Source organism: Balaenoptera borealis (assembly GCF_965194805.1).
Source record: "Balaenoptera borealis genome assembly, chromosome: 13".
Lineage (NCBI taxonomy): Eukaryota > Metazoa > Chordata > Mammalia > Artiodactyla > Balaenopteridae > Balaenoptera > Balaenoptera borealis.
In genome coordinates, this window is record NC_138870.1 from 20,267,917 (window position 1) to 20,288,276 (window position 20,360).

At 36.8% G+C, this 20,360-nt stretch overlaps 1 protein-coding gene across 8 annotated transcripts in view; it reads right to left on the minus strand.

Moving 5' to 3' along the window:
- Positions 1-20,360, minus strand: part of SOX5 (SRY-box transcription factor 5) — a 993,423-nt gene that overhangs the window by 189,340 nt on the left and 783,723 nt on the right. For all 8 annotated transcript variants that reach the window (XM_082351965.1, XM_082351966.1, XM_082351963.1 and 5 more), the window contains 2 exons: positions 15,294-15,466; positions 9,636-9,704 (listed from right to left, as the gene is read on the minus strand). In XM_082351965.1, the coding sequence (XP_082208091.1) occupies positions 9,636-9,704; positions 15,294-15,466 (242 nt within the window). The remainder of the gene's footprint in view (positions 1-9,635; positions 9,705-15,293; positions 15,467-20,360) is intronic.

The window sequence follows — 20,360 nt, forward strand, 5'->3', positions numbered from 1 at the left end:
CAGGATTAAATGAAACCAGGATTCACTTCAAAAATCATACTGCAAAGATTGGAGAAAGAAAAAACACAGAAACGGCACAGAAATGGGATGACAGAAAAAGGAAAACAACATGAAAGACTGAGAATCCACATAAAAAAATGAGGAAAAGAAAATGACCTCCTTCCATGAAATGCATTGTTTATGTCTTTAGTGAGGAGCCCAAGTCAGGATGAATGAATTAGAGAACCAGGATTACAACTTCCAAAAACTGTTGTCAACATCACTTCAATAGACTCATCAATTATAGCTGTTATTTCAACTAGGGTCTCAATAATGATATTAAAAAGTTTAAAATATCAAGGTCATTGTCTAAAATTATATATAAACTCATACTGTTTGACAAATTTAACAAAAAGGGGGAAATGATGCTGAAATTCTCCATATCTATGTCCCTTGTCCCCACTATGTTCCCACCAGAGAAACTAAAAAATATATTCTATGTTATACAGATCTTAGAACAGCATATTTTGGTTTTGGAGCCTCAAGCTTCACCTTCACCTTTCATCATTTTTATGAGGACTCCTTTGTTCCCAGATACTGTCTACTGTTCTGAATATTTTCTCCTATTTAAAAAGAAAGAATTTTTTTAAATGATGTTCTGATTTACATTTCCAAGATAGACTGACCATGTGCATATATCTCAGTTCTTTCCGGAGACATCATTAAAACAATAAAAACAAATAATTTATAAACCTATGTCACATAAGATAATTAAGAATAAAAGGCATGCACAGACAAGAAATATGACCAAAGTTTTGGAAGATGAAATTGTAGAGTGTTAGCTGATGAAAGTGGGTGAAACAGACTAGAGTATACACGCAGAGGGTTAAGTGAAAACAGGGCTTAATTTTTACTCAGAATCACCAGAAAGTCTTAGGACTTGAAATACTAGATATGAGAGAGAACAGGAGTTTAAGACCTGGGTTGAAAACAGTAGTATTATTTGAAAGTGGCTCTCGTCCTCTCCCCCAGCTACATCACACCCACTTCAACAGAAACCGAATAGTCTAAGGAAACTTACTGATAGCTAGCACATGATCATTGGAATCCCAGAACAAAGACCTTCCTGTACCCATATATAGGATTCATGTTATGTATGGCCAGCTTCCTGTTCTCGCTAAAGCAGTGCCCACCTGTTGATAAGTCTCATTCATAGTCAGAGCTCCCAGTCTACTTGTTCTTATCTCATTCTTAAATTTGGATTGGTAACCAATCATTTTCTAATTCCAGTAGAACTTCAAGCTGAAAGAGTAACATCAATATAAACAAGGAGGTGAAAATGAGAGAAAAGATAATTTAAGGAAGTGAGAATTTAATTTTTTTGGTAACACCCTCAAACTTGTATACCCTGAGATATTCAAGGAGAAATGATCCATTAAACAATAGGATAACCTGAAAAAAGAATTAGAGAAAAGAAGTTGCTCATGGAAATTAAAAAGGTAATTTCTCAAAGATCCAATTAAAAAATTTAGGAGATAAACGTTTAGGCAATCCCCTAAAAATAAGAACCAAGAAACAGAAACAAAAAATATGAACATTAAAAAACATAGTTACAGGGCTTCCCTGGTGGCGCAGTGGTTGAGAACCTGCCTGCCAATGCAGGGGACACGGGTTCGAGCCCTGGTCTGGGAAGATCCCACATGCCGCGGAGCAACTAGGCCCGTGAGCCACAATTACTGAGCCTGCGCGTCTGGAGCCTGTGCTCCGCAACAAGAGAGGCCGCAATAATGAGAGGCCCGCGCACCGCAATGAAGAGTGGCCCCCACTTGCCGCAACTAGAGAAAGCCCTCGCACAGAAACGAAGACCCAACACAGCCATAAATAAATAAATAAATAAATAAATAAATAAATACAATTAAAAAAAAAAAAAAGAAACATAGTTACTAACCCAGAAAATACAATGTCTGCCTAATAGGACATCAAGAAAGAACTGAAAAATAAAGGATAAAATGGTCAAGAAAAAAAAAGACAAGATAATTTTCCAGAGCAAAAGATCATAACTTTAGAACAAAAGATTCATGGTGTTTACAAAATAATGAATAAAAAAATATCAGAATATATGCTGATATTTTTCATTTATTGTGAAATGTCACAGTAAACAGAAGATACTAAAAGCCTTAAGAAAGGAAAAATATTGGTCACACCAACAAAAACATCAGATCAACATCATATTTCTCACAGAGGCTAGAAGATGATGAATCGATAGATTTGAAATATAAGGGAAATGACTTCCAACTTACAATTTTATTTGCAGCCAAATTATCAATCAAGTAGAGGTGTAAAATGGAGCATTATTATACATGCATACATTTAGAACTTTTTATCCCAGAAACTTTATATCCTATGCAGACCCCTGCCCCTCCTTTTTTTTCTAGGAAGTTTCTTTATGTGATTCTGGAGCAAAACAAGGAGATAAAGCAAGGAGGACAGTATAGGAAATAGTGATTCTCTTGACCCTGGAGAACCATAAAGCGACATCCTAGAATGTCAGCAGGACTAACTAAACCAAATGAAAGCAGGAGAACAGAGGACTTAGGGAGCAGGTATCAAGGAAGGTCGGATTGTGGAGATCTGGTTTATTCTTGAGAATTTACGGAGATACTAAGGCAAATAACATGAGGAAGAAAGACTAATGAAAAGGCAGTTGGAAAGCTCAAAGCTACACAGAAATGAAATAAGGAGCACCTTATTTAGACTATGCAGAAAAAATATATAGACTTATATTTTAACATAAAATCATCTATTGATTTTCAATTTTTAGGATTAACCAACAGGTAAAGCACAACAGCTATGTGTGTATGTGTATATATACACATACATATATATATATATATATATATATACACACATGTATTATATATATTTAGAGTAAACACACAGATAACAGAAATTGGCAGCTGTGTGTGACAGAAGAGAGATGTCATCCTCATCCGACAAGGCAAGTGTTAAGAGACACTATTTAGAGTTGATTGAGAAAAGAGGTGTAAGTTAACTATTTAAAGTTTAGGAATATCTATTGGAAGAACTTAAATGACTTATGTCACTATATTACAGGTGAGGGAGGGGTATAGGGGAGGGTGCTGGGCTGGCAATACCAGAACTAAGTTTCCAGTTTCCAAGTTAATGATATTTAAAGTTGATAAGTCAGAAACGGCACTATAATAATATTTGATATATAGAAGTATAATAAATACTAGAAGGCTATTAAAAAAAAACAGATTTTAAGGAGGCTCCTTCTGAGTGAAAAGATTGGGCACAGTACAGAGGACTGGGCTGTGGATGGCTGCTTTCATTATTCTCTTGTACTCTCTTAGCCATCAGGTATGTGTTATATCAATACAAATTAAAAAATATATATGCGTATCAATCTATCTGTATCTCTATCTACAAAAGCAGGTTTGTCCAGACACAGAAATCATATGAATGACTGAAATTCTATCATTAGGTAATCACCAGGAGATGTATTTTAAAAAAAAACAATGCTTAAAGGATTTTAAAGTGGCTCCCTCTGAGTAAAAGGACAGACCTGCAGTTATCACTGCTCTTTTAGGAGAGGACACCCATCTTCCCAATAGGAAGTTCTCCTTCCAGAAAGTACAAGGAAGAGAGGAAAGTCATATCTAAAGCTGCTACTCTGTATCTCCATATTTTCTCCTCTAATAATCTATCTGAATGTCAAGAACTATATCCTCCCAGGGGTGGTGTATTGTATTTCGTACAGAAAAACATTAGTCGGAGCTCAAGGAGTTAATGCATTTCCTTCTCAGGTTGAAAGGCTACCTTAATTATATGGTGTTTATTCTTGGCATTTCCAGTTTCCTAAAGAGACAAGGTTACTTTGCAATCTCTTTGTGCTCATGTATGTGTGTGGGGTCTTGTTGAGGGGGGTAAAATGCTTCCAACTTACCACACTCAGAGAAAGAAATCATAAATCAGCAGGTCAGTCAGGTACTATTATTTCACCTTTAACGTTATTATGTTTCCAATGCAATATTTCAATGGATTTCCTTCTGCATAATAATTTATCAAGAATTACCAAAACTCTTAATGAGCTCAGAGAACTTTGGCTCCAATAAAATGAAACCTTTATCACAAATTGGTTGAGCCCATGACTGCAACGTAATCATTCAACTGTATATAAGTCAAGATGTATTTTTACTTCGTAGGAATAAGTTCCCAGGGAAAGAAAACTCATTTTAAAACTTTGGGCCATTAAGCCTTAAATGGCAGAATATCGGTGAAATAAAAATGACCAAGACTCGGGGAACTTGGACTCCAGCCATGGTTCCACAAGTAACAACTTATGTGACCTTGGGAAAATCTTCTAACCTTACTTGGTTTCACTTTACAAATGTCAAAATGAGAGACAGGTCTAAATAAAGGCTTTCTAAAAATCTGCCATAGTTCTAAAATCATATAAATTTGGAAGAGTGAACTTACACTTTTCAGTGGCTACTGCCATGTAGGTTATATTTTTTTTTTTCCTAGAAATTCTCCTCTATGGAAATATTCGTTAAATTGTCCATCATCAGAAAAACAGAAAGAAGTTTTTCGAATGACTTAGGCAAAAACTTTTAGCATTGTGTGCTCATTACATGCCAGGGATGATGCCATTTAATCCTCAGACTAACCAGGTGTGACTTAGGTACTATAATTCCCATTTAATAGATGGGAATAATGAAACTCAGAAGGACTGAGCAATTTTCTCAAGATCACACAGCAGATGAGGTACAAAGATGCAGAAACTGAACATGAGTATGTCTAAATCCATAGAACCTGCTCTCTATCTTTTTGTTTAACCATTTAATACACTTAAGTTTCATACAGTTAAATATAATCCTGTAACACCTAAAGAATCAAGCTCTTTCCTACATACTATGGAATATACACTGCGCAACTAAGAATACAAAGGAACAGAGATTTATCCTTTGCTCAATCCTTAGCTCCAGACAGAATCAGTGACCCAAAGCTACTACTAGTCCTGTACGTGCTTACCTTATGAATCAGAAACAATGACAGGGGGTTATTAAATACCAATTCTTTGCCCCCAAGAGAACACAATGAACAATAGTTGGAAAAGTTTATCAGAAGAGGGGATGCAACAAAGATGTGGCATCTCTAATGACAGTTTAAACACTGAGCTTCCAGTATGGGAATCATGAAATTATGCGTTTGAAAAGAAGTACAATATCTTTAAATTCACCCTTAAAAATATTTAAGTCAATTTCATATTAGAGCATGTTGTTGGATTGACCCTCTAAGATGCTAATAAGAACTTTAAATTCCATTAAGTATTACTGAAAAAGGGTAAGAAATGTAAAACTAGGACATGCTTCCCCCGGCCCCCCCAAACACACACCCAAAGCTATAGAAACCATGTCCTATACAAAGCTTCAAGACCAAAAGAGAACTTGAGTCTTCAGGGAACATTCAGTTTGTTGCCATAATGGATGTTGAATAGAGGTCACTCATTCATTTACTTTAAAAGGTTTTCCTAACAGTGAATCAGGTCAAGATGAACCACTCGTCTAGGATCATTACTGGAAACATAAACCATCTAACAGTATTAGAAACAGGCTGATTTATTATAAAAAAGATATTAGTCAGGAAATAAAACTGCTGAAGATGGGCACTATAGCACAAGCAATAGAGTAAAAGAAAAAAAAAGATTACCCTAAAAAAATCTAGGATATTTTTCTCTGAAATATTTATAAATTTCATCTTATGTATTAATGTGCATTAAAAGTTAGCTAGATACAGTAAGTAAAAGTGCAAAAGTGTTCTTTTTTTAAGGACAATAAACAAAAACATTAAAGAAAAATATTGCTGAATAGTAGAAAAGGAAGACTAAACCTTCTTAGTGTTCCTAAAATTAAAGGTCTCATAAAGAAAGAGACAAATTCTTGAGGGAAGATGGGATGTTTCTGATATTATGCATGATTTTATTTGTAGAATGAACTGATTTATGATCTTGTAAAGAATGACAGAAAATTTTCTTAATTCTTCTTTTAATCCTCATGAGTTATGTGAATAAACTTGGAAGAAGACTATAAAAGTCTTTATATAGAAATAATGTAGACGGAGTTTTCAACCCAATTAGAATCATGCAATTTTAGAGCCAAGGTTGCTTTTTAAAGAGATAAAAACAGTTCATAAAGAATTGATCCTAAGTGATTAAATAAACTGGCTAATATGCCAATTCTTATGGCATTTTTCTCTTTCAATAAATAACTGCAGAGTAAAACTTACCACCGTTCTTTTCATCTGGAGTTGAAAGAAAATAGAATTATCAGGTCAAGAGAAATTTTAAATAACCTGGGTCATTAGAATATGTGAATGTTTGTTCATACACACATGTACAAACTTGTTCATATGTGTTTAAACTTGAATGAAATATACTTCGAATGGAATAAAGATGACTAAATTAACCTCTCCTTTAAAGAGAGGAAAGAATGAGGAAAATGTTAGGGGACATCACCCTCCTGTCATTTAACACAGCTATCAAGTGTGAAAATTTGTTCTGCTCTCTTACCTATCAATCTAATCCATCTCGCAAATCTGCTTAGCCCATCTAACATATTGCATAACTTTCCCAATATCTGAACCAAGTTAATGTCTTGTGTATTTATAGCTGAAAGAAAAATTTTAAATGTAGCCCTAACTGTGGACTAATAACACTGCAGTCCACTATTATGTCAAGAGAGGAACTAGAATGCATTGTTTTCTAAGGTCCAAAGGAACAATGGCACAAAATATCTAAAAAATGCAATCAGGATGAGTAACGTAAGCGGTATGTTTATTTCTACAAGGTCTTAAGGCTCCATATTTAAGAAAGAAAAAAAAGTAGATCAAATTCAAAATATACTATGTATTTTCAGATATCAAAGAAAATTTAATCTATGGTAAATTCTTATGTGAGCATTGATTATGTATTGACAAAAATTCATTTCATAATAATATCTGTTATACATTTAATTTGCCTTCCACTATAGCAGATTTGATTTTTAATCTTCTCCCTCCTTGTCCTATGCTGCCAAAGAAAAGGAGGAAGTAGAAAGAAGAAAAGGGAGAGAAAAAATTCTAAAAAGGAAATATGGTTAAAGATTTATGTGGGGAACAAAAAGGATCTCTTCTATGTTTTTAATCTTCTATTTCTACACATGCCACTACATCAGTGCTTCCCATATCTCTCAATAGACTAATTTAAATATATTGTGATTTTCATAACTATTAAGTGTTTGTTAGACAGCTCCAAATTAACAATTTATAAAATATACTTTAGAACTATGCTTTCAGTTAATGAATATACTAGAAGCTGTGAAAATTAATTCCTTTCAGACTGTCACTCTTGCTCAGTATTTATTTTTTGCCTGAAACATTCCCAGGCTTTTTTTTTTTAAATAATAGCTTAATGGGTTTTGACTCTGTCGGTATCATTTATCTGTACTAACACTAGAAAAGAGGACAAATACACAGATATAGTATCTCAGCATCTTTTAATGTTTCCCCCAAATTACTGTCACTGTGACATTATTTCCTTTAGGGACTACTGGATTTTGTTTTGTCTACCCTGTGAACTAGTGGAGGCCAGCAGCGTAACATTTTGACCAAATAGAAATTCTGAGCTTTTAAAATTCTCATACTCAGCAAAATTTCTACTAACAGTCAGAAAACTTTGCTTCTGATCCTGGTTCTACCTATAACTAGTCATGTGATCTTGGGCAAGTTATTAAACTTGGCTCCAGCTCGCTGGAATACAGTTTCTATAGTCATGTCATTTCTAGAATAGTTTAAGGTACTTCATTTAAAAAATGCTCTGCCTTATAAAGTGTAATGCTCCATGCTCTGGAGCAAGAAATCCTCCAATTTCAACATTTTATTATTAGGACAGAGCTTTAAATCCACATTATGAACACAGTGGTCATAACTGTGGAATAATTGCAAAAAAAGTAAGTACTGAAGGTGTTGCACAATTTATATGGTCAGAAAACACAGCTGATTGAGCCTTCTACATATTTATAATACATATGTTTACATACCTCTTTGTTTACATACCAAAAAATGTATGGTTTACATACATTTTTGCAATTCTATTTAACAAAAGACTATCTCAATCTCATAAAAATTATAAACACTTAAAACCATTGGTACCCTCATCAAATCACAGTGAAACCAAGTGACTTGCAGAGGACCACACCACTCACTATGGAATTGTATCTTATTTATAATGAGAAATTGCCATAATAATTCTATTATCTTTGGTTTTCAATAATCAAAAACATTTTAAGTGTAGATAACCTCGTACCATCAACTAAAATTACATTCAAAGGCAGCATGCTTAGGCTAAACATGAAACCCGAAAAACAGTTTTAAACCACTGAATGAATAACCACACTCCAGATATGGACAGACAGATAATATCACATTAGAAATGTGCTGTTCATAATTAAGGAAGGCATGGAGTCTTGGTTGGAACATTTCACTGTTGTTTCTCTGTCTCACTGAAACTGTGCTCATTAAAATCTCAGGTAGAACAAGAATGAGTAAACCTTGATTGGGCGATACAACCCACAGTAAAGAAATTAAGTGTAGCTGACCCACTTAGACAAAATGGGATAAACTTTTTTGGCAAATAAGTCTAAATATGATAAACATGAGGATGAAATAATTTTGACATGTTTGCTTCTGTCATTTATATTTACACTTAATAAAATATATTAGATTCTCAAGATACAGCTTCAAGAGAATGATGAATTTCTCCCCAGATAAGCTGACTGCAAATCTAACAGTTGATTTCCGATGGATGATGTCACGTAAGGTTGGAGTCATTGCTCCATGAACTAGTTTCCTTTTCTTGCTAGTCATAGCAAGTATGTATTGAGTACTTACTATGTGTCTTGACACTACGCTAAAGCTCTCCATCCATGATTTTATTAAATCCTCCTAAATACTCTACGAAATGAGTGCTTTCAGAAAGGGAATTTTGAGAAAGGGAAACAAATTTTGGCAAAACGCATACCACAAGCAAGTGGTGGAGACAGGCTATCCCTGGCAGCTTTGCTTCTCATCATTGCAAGTTTCCACAGAAGAAAAATATGGAGATTATAGAGCCCTCAGTCTTCGTTTCTCCACGCAGCATGAAGGGTGAAATTCGACTTGAACACCAAATCGTTACCCTCCCTCACTTCCACCTCGATCACACGTGGCTCTCGAGCCTACTGTAAAAAGTTCTCCCTGCCACCGCCGTCTAACTGAAAACCTTTCTGCTTTGGTTCCCCTGCACCTCCCCCATTAAGAACATTTCCAGGCACATATTAAACATTAAAGAATAGAGAAAATGAAACGTTTCTCTACAATGATTTCCTTTCCGTGTAGGATAAAAATTACCATCAGCTCGCCTCCCCTAAAACGCCGTGACACAGTCGGGCCCGCGACAGAGCCACCAGGTGCGAGATTCTCATGGCACGTGGGTGACACGTCACGATTAGGCTGAAAGTTAACTTTCATTTTGGAGCTCATTTCAGTTAGGTCACCTGAAAATGAGAAACAAAATCTATTTCTTAATTGGAAGTCCGTATGAAATTATGATTTCTGACCTGGATCTGTTGCTGAAGCAAATTGATTTTGTGTTGTTGCTGCAGAAGCTGCTGCTGTTGTCTTGCAATCTGCGGAGAAATGGCACATGAAAAATTTAAGAGTATATTATAGTCCCAGGGGGAAATGACCAATGTTGTGTGTCTCAGAGTCTGATTTGACACTGATTAAGCTTATGAAGACAGATGTGCCTGCGCCCCTACAGGACCAGCAATTCATCCTTAAGTAGGATCAGACAAGATATTTAGACCTCAGGAACAGTTATGCTTCTTTTGGCAAATGAAGCCTAAGACACAACAACAGTGGTCCAATCCAGTATGAAATGCTGGAGTTTCAAAAATCCCTCTTCCTGGCAGTATGTTAAGGAGGTACTACCTCTGACATTTTCAGCCCTTGGAAAAGAAAGAGAATATTTTGTAAACAGGAGGGTGTGTGCCAAAGAGTTCAGAGTAGGACAAGGTACTGTAAGATGCTCTATTCCTTCGTGAGGTTCTGGTATGCTTTTGTGTCTTGGTAAATACTGTCATTTCTGCCTCTCACAAACTGACTGCCGAGTCCTCAACACATTCAATTCTGGTCTCTACTAACAGGATTCTTAATAAAGTCACCAGTCACTTCCAATTTTTAAAATTCTGAAGTGTTTTCTAGTCCTCATCGCTTGACTTTTCATCAGAATTCAATACTCAAGCGCTTTCGCTTGATCCTGAGCTTTCTCCCTTGGCTTCTATGACATCACATTTTCCCTGTTTTGCTCCTACCTCTGAGTCTGATCCTTCTCAGTTACCGTCAATGGCTCTCTCCCGCCACACAATATTGTAGGCTCACTTTAGACTCTATTCCTTTCCCTCTATACCTACATCCACACGTATGCCAAGTGATTACAAATTTGTTTCTCTAGCCTGGATCTTTGCTTTAAGCTTTAGACCCATTTATCCAACAACATTCTCAAAGGCACTCCAAATTCAACAGATTCAAAACTAAACTCAGGAATTAGCCCTCAGTGTGGTCATTCTAAGTGTTTTCTAAGCCAGACGAGCACAATTGCCCCCTGTTTTTCGCTCTTATAACATCCTCTACCTACTTGATACTATACCACATGCTATGAGGTTATATTTATTTTTGTTTTTGCTTTAATTAACAGGTTTCTGTCTCCTAGGTAGAAATCCATAAATACGGTGAAGTTAGGGGTCAGGTAGATTTTGCTCTCACCATTTGCGCAAAGCCTGATGCAAAAGGAGTACAGAGTGAACACTTGATGAAGAGTGCATGAGTGAAGAGACAAGAAGAAAATTTTAAACACTTCATTAGATAGGGCAGGAAACCTTCTCACAAGAATGTAACTTCTTGGGCTTCCCTGGTGGCACAGTGGTTAAGAATCCGCCTGCCAATGCAGGGGACACAGGTTCGAGCCCTGGTTCAGGAAGATCCCACATGCCGCGGAGCATCTAAGCCCGTGTGCCACAACTGCTGAGCCTGTGCTCTGGAGCCTGCAAGCCACAACTACTGAGCCCAGGTGCCACAACTACTGAAGCTCGCGTGCCTAGCGCCCATGCTCCGCAATAAGAGAAGCCACTGCAATGAGAAGCCCATGCACCGCAATGAAGAGTAACCCCCCGCTCACTGCAACTAGAGAAAGCCCGCACGCAGCAACAAAGACCCAACAGCCAAAAATAAATAAATAAATAAATTTATTAAAAAAAAAAAAAGAATGTAACTTCTCACCTCATGAAACTTATAGCTGCCTTATAAATACGCTCTAACTCTTATTCTCAATGCTATGATCACTATCGTTTTCATTAGGAAAGTATATCCCTTAACCTCTGTATCAGAAAGCTAAAAATTCAGGAAAAAATTTATGCAGAGTCCATTACTATGAATGAAAGTAAAGAACCTATATGATGAGGTTGGATCTACATGGCTGCACAATGAATTTTTATTTCCCCTATGTACACTGGTACAATTATAATTATTTTAATGCTTTTGTTTTATCTTAGGAATACAGACTAAAGAAATTCCTTTTTTTTTTCTTTGAAGAAAAGTCGGAAAGGAAAAGGTAGAAAACGAAATACCACTCTCTTCCTTAAGTCCGGTTCTTTCCTCCCACATATCAATATTTCAGCTGATATTTAAATCCTTTTATAAGTGCCTTAAGATTTTATTAAGAAACTAACCACCTCATAGCCCTCCACACTTCCTCCTGTTCTAAGTCACTGCTGTCTCTTGCCTGGATTGCTGTGATCGCGTCCTATCTGCTCTTTCTGCCTCTGTCCTTGCTCCCTGCAGCCTATTATAAACCAGCACCAAGAGAGATCCTTTTAAAATATAAGTTGTGTTGTGTTATTCATCTTTTCAAAATCCTCTGTCTCGCTCAGAGTAAAAGCCAGTTTCCATATGATGCCTGCAAGGCCCTGTAAGAGCTGGCCTCCTGCTAGCTCTCTGATGCCATCTCTCTCACTTCCCTTTGCCACTCTGCTTTCCTGTCTGTTGAACACACCAAGGGTACTCCTATTTCCCGAGGGTACTCCTGCCTCTGGGCCTTTGCACTTGCTTTCCCCTCCATCTGGAACACTCTTTTCCTAGATAACTACATTGGTCACTCCCTCACCTCCTACAAGTCTCTGCTCAGCTGTTACTCCATCAATGAGGCCTTCCCTGAGCAGTCTTTTCTTTTTTTTTCTTTTTTGGCTGCGTTTGGTCTTCATTGCTGCACATGGGCTTTCTCTAGTTGTGGCGAGTGGGGGCTACTCTTTGTTGCAGTGCATGGGCTTCTCATTGCAGTGGCTTCTCTTGTGGCAAAGCATGGGCTCTAGGCATGCGGGCTTCAGTAGTTGTGGCACACATGCTCAGTAGTTGTGGCATACGGGCTTAGTTGCTCCGCGGCATGTGGGATCTTCCCGGACCAGGGCTCGAACCCGTGTCCCCTGCATTGGCAAGCGGATTCTTAACCACTGCACCACCAGGGAAGCCCTGAGCAGTCCTTTTAAAAGAGCCTGTCTCTCTACCTGGCACCCTCACCCCTATTTTTCTGCTTCATTTTCAACATATATTTTACTTATTTATTGTCTATCTCTTCCCAACTAGAATTCAATACATGAGGTATTTTGGTCTGTTTTATTCCCTGCTGTATCCCATTAACTAAAACAGAAGCTGGCATCAAATTGGTGCTCGACAGAAAGCTGTTGAAAAGATGAATGTGGAATGGAGCACAGAGCAGGGACACACTATACTGACTAGGGAGCGTTGGGAGCAGGGTCAGAAAAGGAGTTCTCAAGGGGAGAGAAACCTAACCTGAATCTTAAGGAATAAATACTAAATGTCCTTCAGAAATGTCCCTGTGTCCCGATGAAAAGATCAGTGACTACCAGAGTGGTGATGCCTTAAGCCAGCACTGCATGGCGGAGAGGACCTGGGAGAGCAGAACGGGTTCCAGGAACCTGACCGGTAGCTCTCAGGAGGGATCTTCTCTCAGGCTGTGCAGGCAGCATTGCCTGGCATCTCTCCAATACAGCGGAGAATTTCTGGAAGAACCTGAGGATTTCTGAAGTTCTAAGGAGAATGTCAGAGTAAGTAAAAAATTCTAGAATCCGTTGATGATACTTGAGGATGGGCCAGAGTGTGAAAGAGAAAGTAAGAAACCTTGCTCTCCATTAGTAATTGCTCAGATTTTTTAGGACAAGCATGCCCTCAGGCCCATCAAAGTATGGATTCTCTACAAAGAAATATCCCCATCTGAGCTCCAGTTTCAGAGGCTCCTAGGATCTTCTGAATTCAGATGTCTGAAGGTATTGAGGGTTATGAACAAGAAAAGAGCGGCATTCTTCTAGACTGTCATGGGCAATCATTCTGAGCTGTTTCATCATAGGGGTAAAGCAAGAGGAATAAGGGCCATCTCCAATAACAGGCTAAATATATACTTAAGGAAAATGGTGACGCATTTCATTAAAAATAAAAATATCATCTTTCAAGCAGAGATGAACCATCAAGTAGAGAAAAGTAAACAGAAGGAAAGGAGGGCTCCTCAAATGTAATCTGAATGTTTCTCCACCTCTTTCAACTCTGCTAGTTTACACTTTGACAGCTGTCTAGAAGGTTTTGCAGTATTTGTGTAGATACAAAAGTACCCTTGACTAAATAACGGCCCTCCTCCACTTAAGATGGTGAGTGCACTAAACCCAGAACATGGGATGGTAAAGTAAGTTAGTCCTAGAAAAGATGTGCCATCTTTATATGTAAGCTCACCCTATGACACCTTCTGTCTTTCCTTCCCATTACTACCAATCCTCTTTTAAGTAATACTTCGTATGCATTACCTCCATTTTCCCACTATGCATCATTCTTCTACATGTCAATTCTTATTATCTGATTTCTGCTACTAAAGCTCCAGAGAAGCCACATGCTTAAAGGCTGACAATGAGAATCTAAATGACTACTCTAGTAGCTTCTTGCTTCTGGATATGTTCATTTTCCTCTCCCTACCAGCTATATGCCAGCATCTCCCAAGGATCTATCTTCCCTTCATTCCTTTCCATTTTCTCATGATATCACCACTACTCTCATTTAAAGCCTATAAACCTGTCATTCCTCTGCATGAAACACCTTGGCCCTAGATATTAATACAGCTGCCTCTCATATGTCATTTAGATCTGAGCTTAACTGCCAGATCCAACCACCCAAACTAAGATGGCAACCCAAACTTGCCATATTAATCAATATTTATTAAATTACTCTCATTACATTTTTTCAAATTACTTATCACTATCTGAAGTTATTTTGTTCATTTTTCTTTTCCTTTGTTAATTGTCTCCCTTTCCACTAGAAATTAGGGGCTTTGTCCTTCTGGTTAATTGAGGTAACTTCAGTAGTTAGCACAGTGCCTGGCACACAAGAAGCACTTGATTACTATTTTTTGAATAAATGAATGAAACTGACTTTCTCCAGTGGTTTAAACTACCACCTCTATGTAGATACTCTAGGAAATTAGGCTCAGCCCTCTCTTCCAAACTGTTAATTGATATTTCTATTCTCTCACATACTTTCAGATGGACAACCTGACAACAGCTCTAATTCAGCATAATAAAACCACCTGCTTTTCCAAATCTGCCCTCCTCTTGACCTTCCCTGTTACCCAGGCTCAACACCTTTCCTCTCTCTTTAGCCCACTTAAAATATTCAACTGACCATAATTCTTCCACCTATTTATCCCTTTCTCCATGGTCATTACCCTATCTGGTTTAGAGTCTCACGTCTTATTTAGACCATCATAATAACCTCCAAACCAAACTTCTTGCCCCATGGTTGGAAATGGACTTCACTTGTTGAATCCTACCTAGCCTTCAAAGTTCACACCAAACACATTGAATGAAATCTTTCATAATGTCCCTGACTGGAAATGCTCTCTTGACTCTCCATGGTTCTTTTTGGTACTCTGCCCATGAATTTCCCCTTGATTATAATCACTTGCAAGTTATGTTCCACTAAAACAGTTAATAAGCTTTTTCAGCTGAGGTTTATGCTCACTTTGGTGCTTTGCCTTTTTATTTACTTAGGCAAGGAAGCGGGGAGAAGCTTTTGCTGATCTTTCTTTGCCTCCAAGAGTGACCTATATGCTGCAGGCAAAACACTACCTGAGGAATCTGGCTGTGTCTCTAGTCCTTGCTCACCTGTTCTTGCTGCTGCTTGGCCAGCTCCATTTGCTGGCGCTGTTTCTCGATCTGAGATGCAGCCAGTTTCTTCTGCTCGTCATGGGCAGCCAACAGCTGCTCTCGCAGACTCGTGAGCTGATTGATCATCCCCATGAGCTGTCTCTCCTTCTCAGCGAGGCTTTCGGGAGTCCCTGAAAATAAGACGGTGGTAAAACATGTAAGAAAAGAGAAATGAGAAGAGAGGGGTTTTTCGATGACAACGACTCTGGTGTATAGAGAATTATTACATGTATAAGGTTTGACACACAAACATATACTTACCTTCTTTCAGATTGTAACTCAACAGTAAAAAGTGATGGCTATTTACTCATTACAAAATATCAGGATGAACAAATATTTTGATTTTTTATTTATGATGAGTAATAATCTGTAGCTGTTTTCCCCCTTTTATCTTATAAGTAAATAAAAAACTGTTGGCTGAGCCATTTATTATTCTCAATGTCCTAAGCTAGGGTTTGATGGAAACAAAAAGAGGCTTAAAGCACAGTTCTTGGCCCTAAGCAGTTTTTTTTTAATCAAAGAGGCAAGACAAAACATGAAAATTTAATAACCACAATTATTAAGAGATCAAGGGGGCTTCGCTGGTGGCACAGTGGTTGAGAATCTGCCTGCCAATGCAGGGGACACGGGTTCGAGCCCTGGTCTGGGAAGATCCCACATGCCGCGGAGCAACTAGGCCCGTGAGCCACAACTACTGAGCCTGCGCGTCTGGAGCTTGTGCTCCGCAATAAGAGAGGCCGCGACAGTGAGAGGCCCGCGCACTGTGATGAAGAGTGGCCCCCGCTCACCGCAGCTAGAGAAAGCCCTCGCACAGAAACGAAGACCCAACACAGCCAAAAATAAATAAATTAATTAATTAAAAAAAAAAAGAGATCAAGGGTATTATTATCAGTGATACGATTCTTCTTTTCTTAAAAAGAGAATCTTGAAGAATCAGAATTAAGGAATTCTACATTTAAAAAGGAAAACTCTATTAGTTAATCAAGTTTTAGACTGTTTTCTCATATGCCACTCAGAAGCTTTCTTCAAAAATATAATATAGCTAGCAGAAAAAATATTCAAGTTTGAGAATATAAATTTATGCTCTCATGAAATAATGAAACGTAGTTGGAAAACTAACTGATCACATTATGGCCACCCAAGATTACAGTTAAATCCAAGATTATACTAGTTAGCACCATATGTTGTATCATTATTGACATAGTTATTTATTTATTGAATCTCCCAGTAGAGTATAAACTCCATGATAGCAGAATTCTAGCTTTTTTTGTTTAATACTATGTCCCCAGAGTAATGCCTAGCACGCAGTAGGCACCCCATAACCTTTTATTAAATGAATTAAATAAATAAACTTCTTAAGATGAGAGAAAAGTCCTTAATTGAGCGATAATATATGATTCTACGCAAATAGATAAATAACCCTTATTAGGATTACTTAAGTTAAGGATGCTTTCAAATACATTTGAAATAACAAGAAAAAATCTTTGGAAGCTTATATTTCCCCAATATTGTTTTATTCTAGCAAAATGCAATAGATATATGGCTTGAAGTTACAATCAAAATCACAGTAAATTTTTGGGAGTTTTGATATAACCAAAGGAAAAGTAAAAGGAAGGAATAGTCACCCAGGAAAGGAAAAGTCCTAGAATTTTGATGCTGAAAGTAAACTAGAGATTATGTTTCTTCCCTCAAAAAAATTACCACACATGTAATTCAAAGCAACAGTCAATCTTTGCCAGGATGTTTTTTTTCTTTTATTGTTGGTATTCCTTAGATTATCAGTGTTATAATTTGGACAGGACTCTACTTGGTTTAATTTTTTTTTATGGAAATGTTGTTGCTTTCAACTGATAATCCACCTGAAGGATCTAAAAGTCATTCGTTATGTTGCCTTTAAAAATTCTGCCTAATGAAAGTGCCTCAAGCAGCCACATAGCACAGGGAGATCAGCTCAGTGCTTTGTGTCCACCTAGAGGGGTGGCATAGGGAGGGTGGGAGGGAGACGCAAGAGGGAGGGGATATGGGGATATATGTATGCATATAGCTGATTCACTTTGTTATACAGCAGCAACTAACACACCAATGTAAAGCAATTATACTACAATAAAGATGTAAAAAAATAATAATAATAAAATAAAATTGGGGAAAAAAAAGAAGAAAGTGCTTCTACTAGAGTGTAAGCTCCAGAAGGGCAGAAATCTGTCTACTCCATTTGCTACCAATACATCTCCAGAACATAGCACATGGCAAGACAGATAGCAGTATTTGTTGAATGAACTGAAAATATAATGAATAGAAACCAACTTAAGTTATTCTAAATTTACAACTAAAGCTTTTCTCAATGGCAGTCTTATCCAACTAGAGTAAAAGTCAGACCCCCTCATCAGAAGGTATGAATGGCATTAATCTATTTCATCAAAGGAATATTTAATTTATCTAACTTACAAACATCTGTGCATTGGTCTTTTTCATTGACAATGAATGCAATCAAACTTTGATAAAATTCAGTTATATATCCTTTACAGCAATATAGATACTCTTAGAAGTTGGAATCTATTAAAATTACATAAGGAATGCTATCATGTATTACATGACTATAAATTGATATTCTAGTGTACACAGCTAATATGATAAATATTCTTACCTTCTTTCAGATTTTGAAAAAATAGTTTAATTCTTTTTGCTTCAGTATCTTAAAAGGTGGACTTTGGCTTGGATTTTAATATATATGTACTATGGAAAGCTACCAGGTTTTTTTTTTGGCTGCACAGCTTGACTTGCGGGAGTTCCCCGGCAGTGAAAGCACCAAGTCTTAACCACTGGACTGCCAGGAAATTCCCGTGAAAGCTATCAGTTTTAAGGGCGACTATCAGAATGAAATGGAACACTTGAAAAGTAGCTATGGTCTTTACCATTGTTACCCCATGGCTGGATATTTTGTTTCTGGGACATTATGAACAAGATGTGTGCATTATCATTTGTACAGTGAAAGCAAGGGTCGTTCTTACCTTTTTTAAAAGTATGGTTCTATACAATTTCTTACTACAAATGTCTACCTTTTAATGGAGATTTTAATTTTATAACCTTTTCCCAAGATTATTCTACCCGCTTACTTGGGTATTGTACTTAAAATGTAAAATACAGTTTTGTTTTGTTTTGTTTTTAATATCACATTCAATGTGCTGCATTTAGAGACTGGAATGTAGTCAATAATAGCCATCTCAAAACATGGCATTTCTTGGTCATCCATTCATCAAATACGTACTGGGTTCCAAACTTTGAGCCTACAGTAAGCTAGATAGTCTACAAGGAAAGTTCACCATGGAGGCAGGCTAATGATGGGTGCATCTCAGAGGGACTCTTCATCTAGCTGTGGTGGGTCTGAATATGTTTTCATGTTTTAAAGGATTTTAGAGATCACCCATTCCAACTTTACTAAGACGGACTACCAAGCATCATGTAAACAGCACAGGCTTTGAAGGCAGACAGAATTAGAGTCACATCTTGACCCTGTCACAACTAAAGTACGTGGTTTTGGATAATTAATCTCTCTCTCTGAGACTCAATTTCTTCCTACATAAAATAGGAATAAATGACTTTGTTACAATAATTTTGTAAGGAAGATGTTAACAGAGTGGCTGTACATAAACAGGCATGTAATCAATGCAACTGTTTTTAAATGAGGGGATGAGGAAATAAACCAAAAGAGGTAACCTCATTTCCACAAGTCTTTGAGAAAATCAGGGCAACAAGACACCAAATCTTTTTAACTACATCATGCTTCCCTAGTAAGAGAAATGTTAATTTAAAAGAGGAAAAGGTTTTAGGTTAATTCTATTATGCAATGATCTGGATAGCGTAAGCTTTGGAGTCTACATCTACAAGAAAAAAACAATGGTTTTATAATTATTTTAATTTTAGAATCTTCACAACCCTCGGACAGATGAATACTTGTTAAATGAATGAATGTATCTTTAAATGAGAAAAATGTTGAGGAGAGAATATTTTTATTTTCAAATATAAACCCTAGATTAAATATGCAAAAGTATCTGCTTAAAAGTGCCTGCTGTAAAAGGTATATATAACTTCTTAACTGGTGAACTGGATTATCAATATACAAATCAATGAGAGCCAGTGGCTGATTGCTCTCTTCCCATCATTTGCTGTGTTTATATACTGGCATAAGGACTCTGGCTTTCTAAGACAGAGCAAGTAACTGATTTGCAGAAAACATAAAGTCACTTTCTGCTTTTACAGACACTGCCAAACTTATTTTAAAAATTTATATCCTGTGCACCAGTAGTCTTTCTTCAGTTCTTATGAAATAGTTTTTACAAAAAGTGAAAACATTACTCATAAGCAACTACAAGGAACTATAAAACAAGCTTAGTAGATTAAAAACATTAAACATTTACTTTATTTAGAAGTAAGTGACTATATGTTATGTACCTTCCTTATGGCTGACTCTTATGTTAAACAAATTCCAGATACAACAGTTCCCTCAGAAAATAATCAACATTTCCAACCCCTCTGAAAAAATGTGAAGAAATATATATATATATATATATATATATATATATATAATGCACAAATGAAATAGTCACAAGGTAATTAGCAAACCATGTGTTTCTTAAATAGTTACTGGACTTTTAAAAGAATGGGTTTAAAACAGCTTTCAAAGTTATACAAACCCTTACATATCTAAATGCTGAGATTTTAGTTTCCGTGTTTTAAATTTACAAAAATCCAAGGATACCTCTTACTAGATTATTACCTGGGACCTGATTCCTGTTCCAAGCCTGCTTATTTTCAAATCATCTAATGTTATTTAAACAGAATCATCTCTTTCAAGCCATATACTAAGTCTACATATCTCTTTCATCTCAAAATGTTATGTCACCTAAGAGAAGATCTACTTTAATACTCGTGTTGAATCTACATAGCATGACTTTAATTCATGAGTTCTGAAAGACCATAGTATTGTGGAATGGATTATTTCCTTGAATCCATTATTGGCATTCTAGA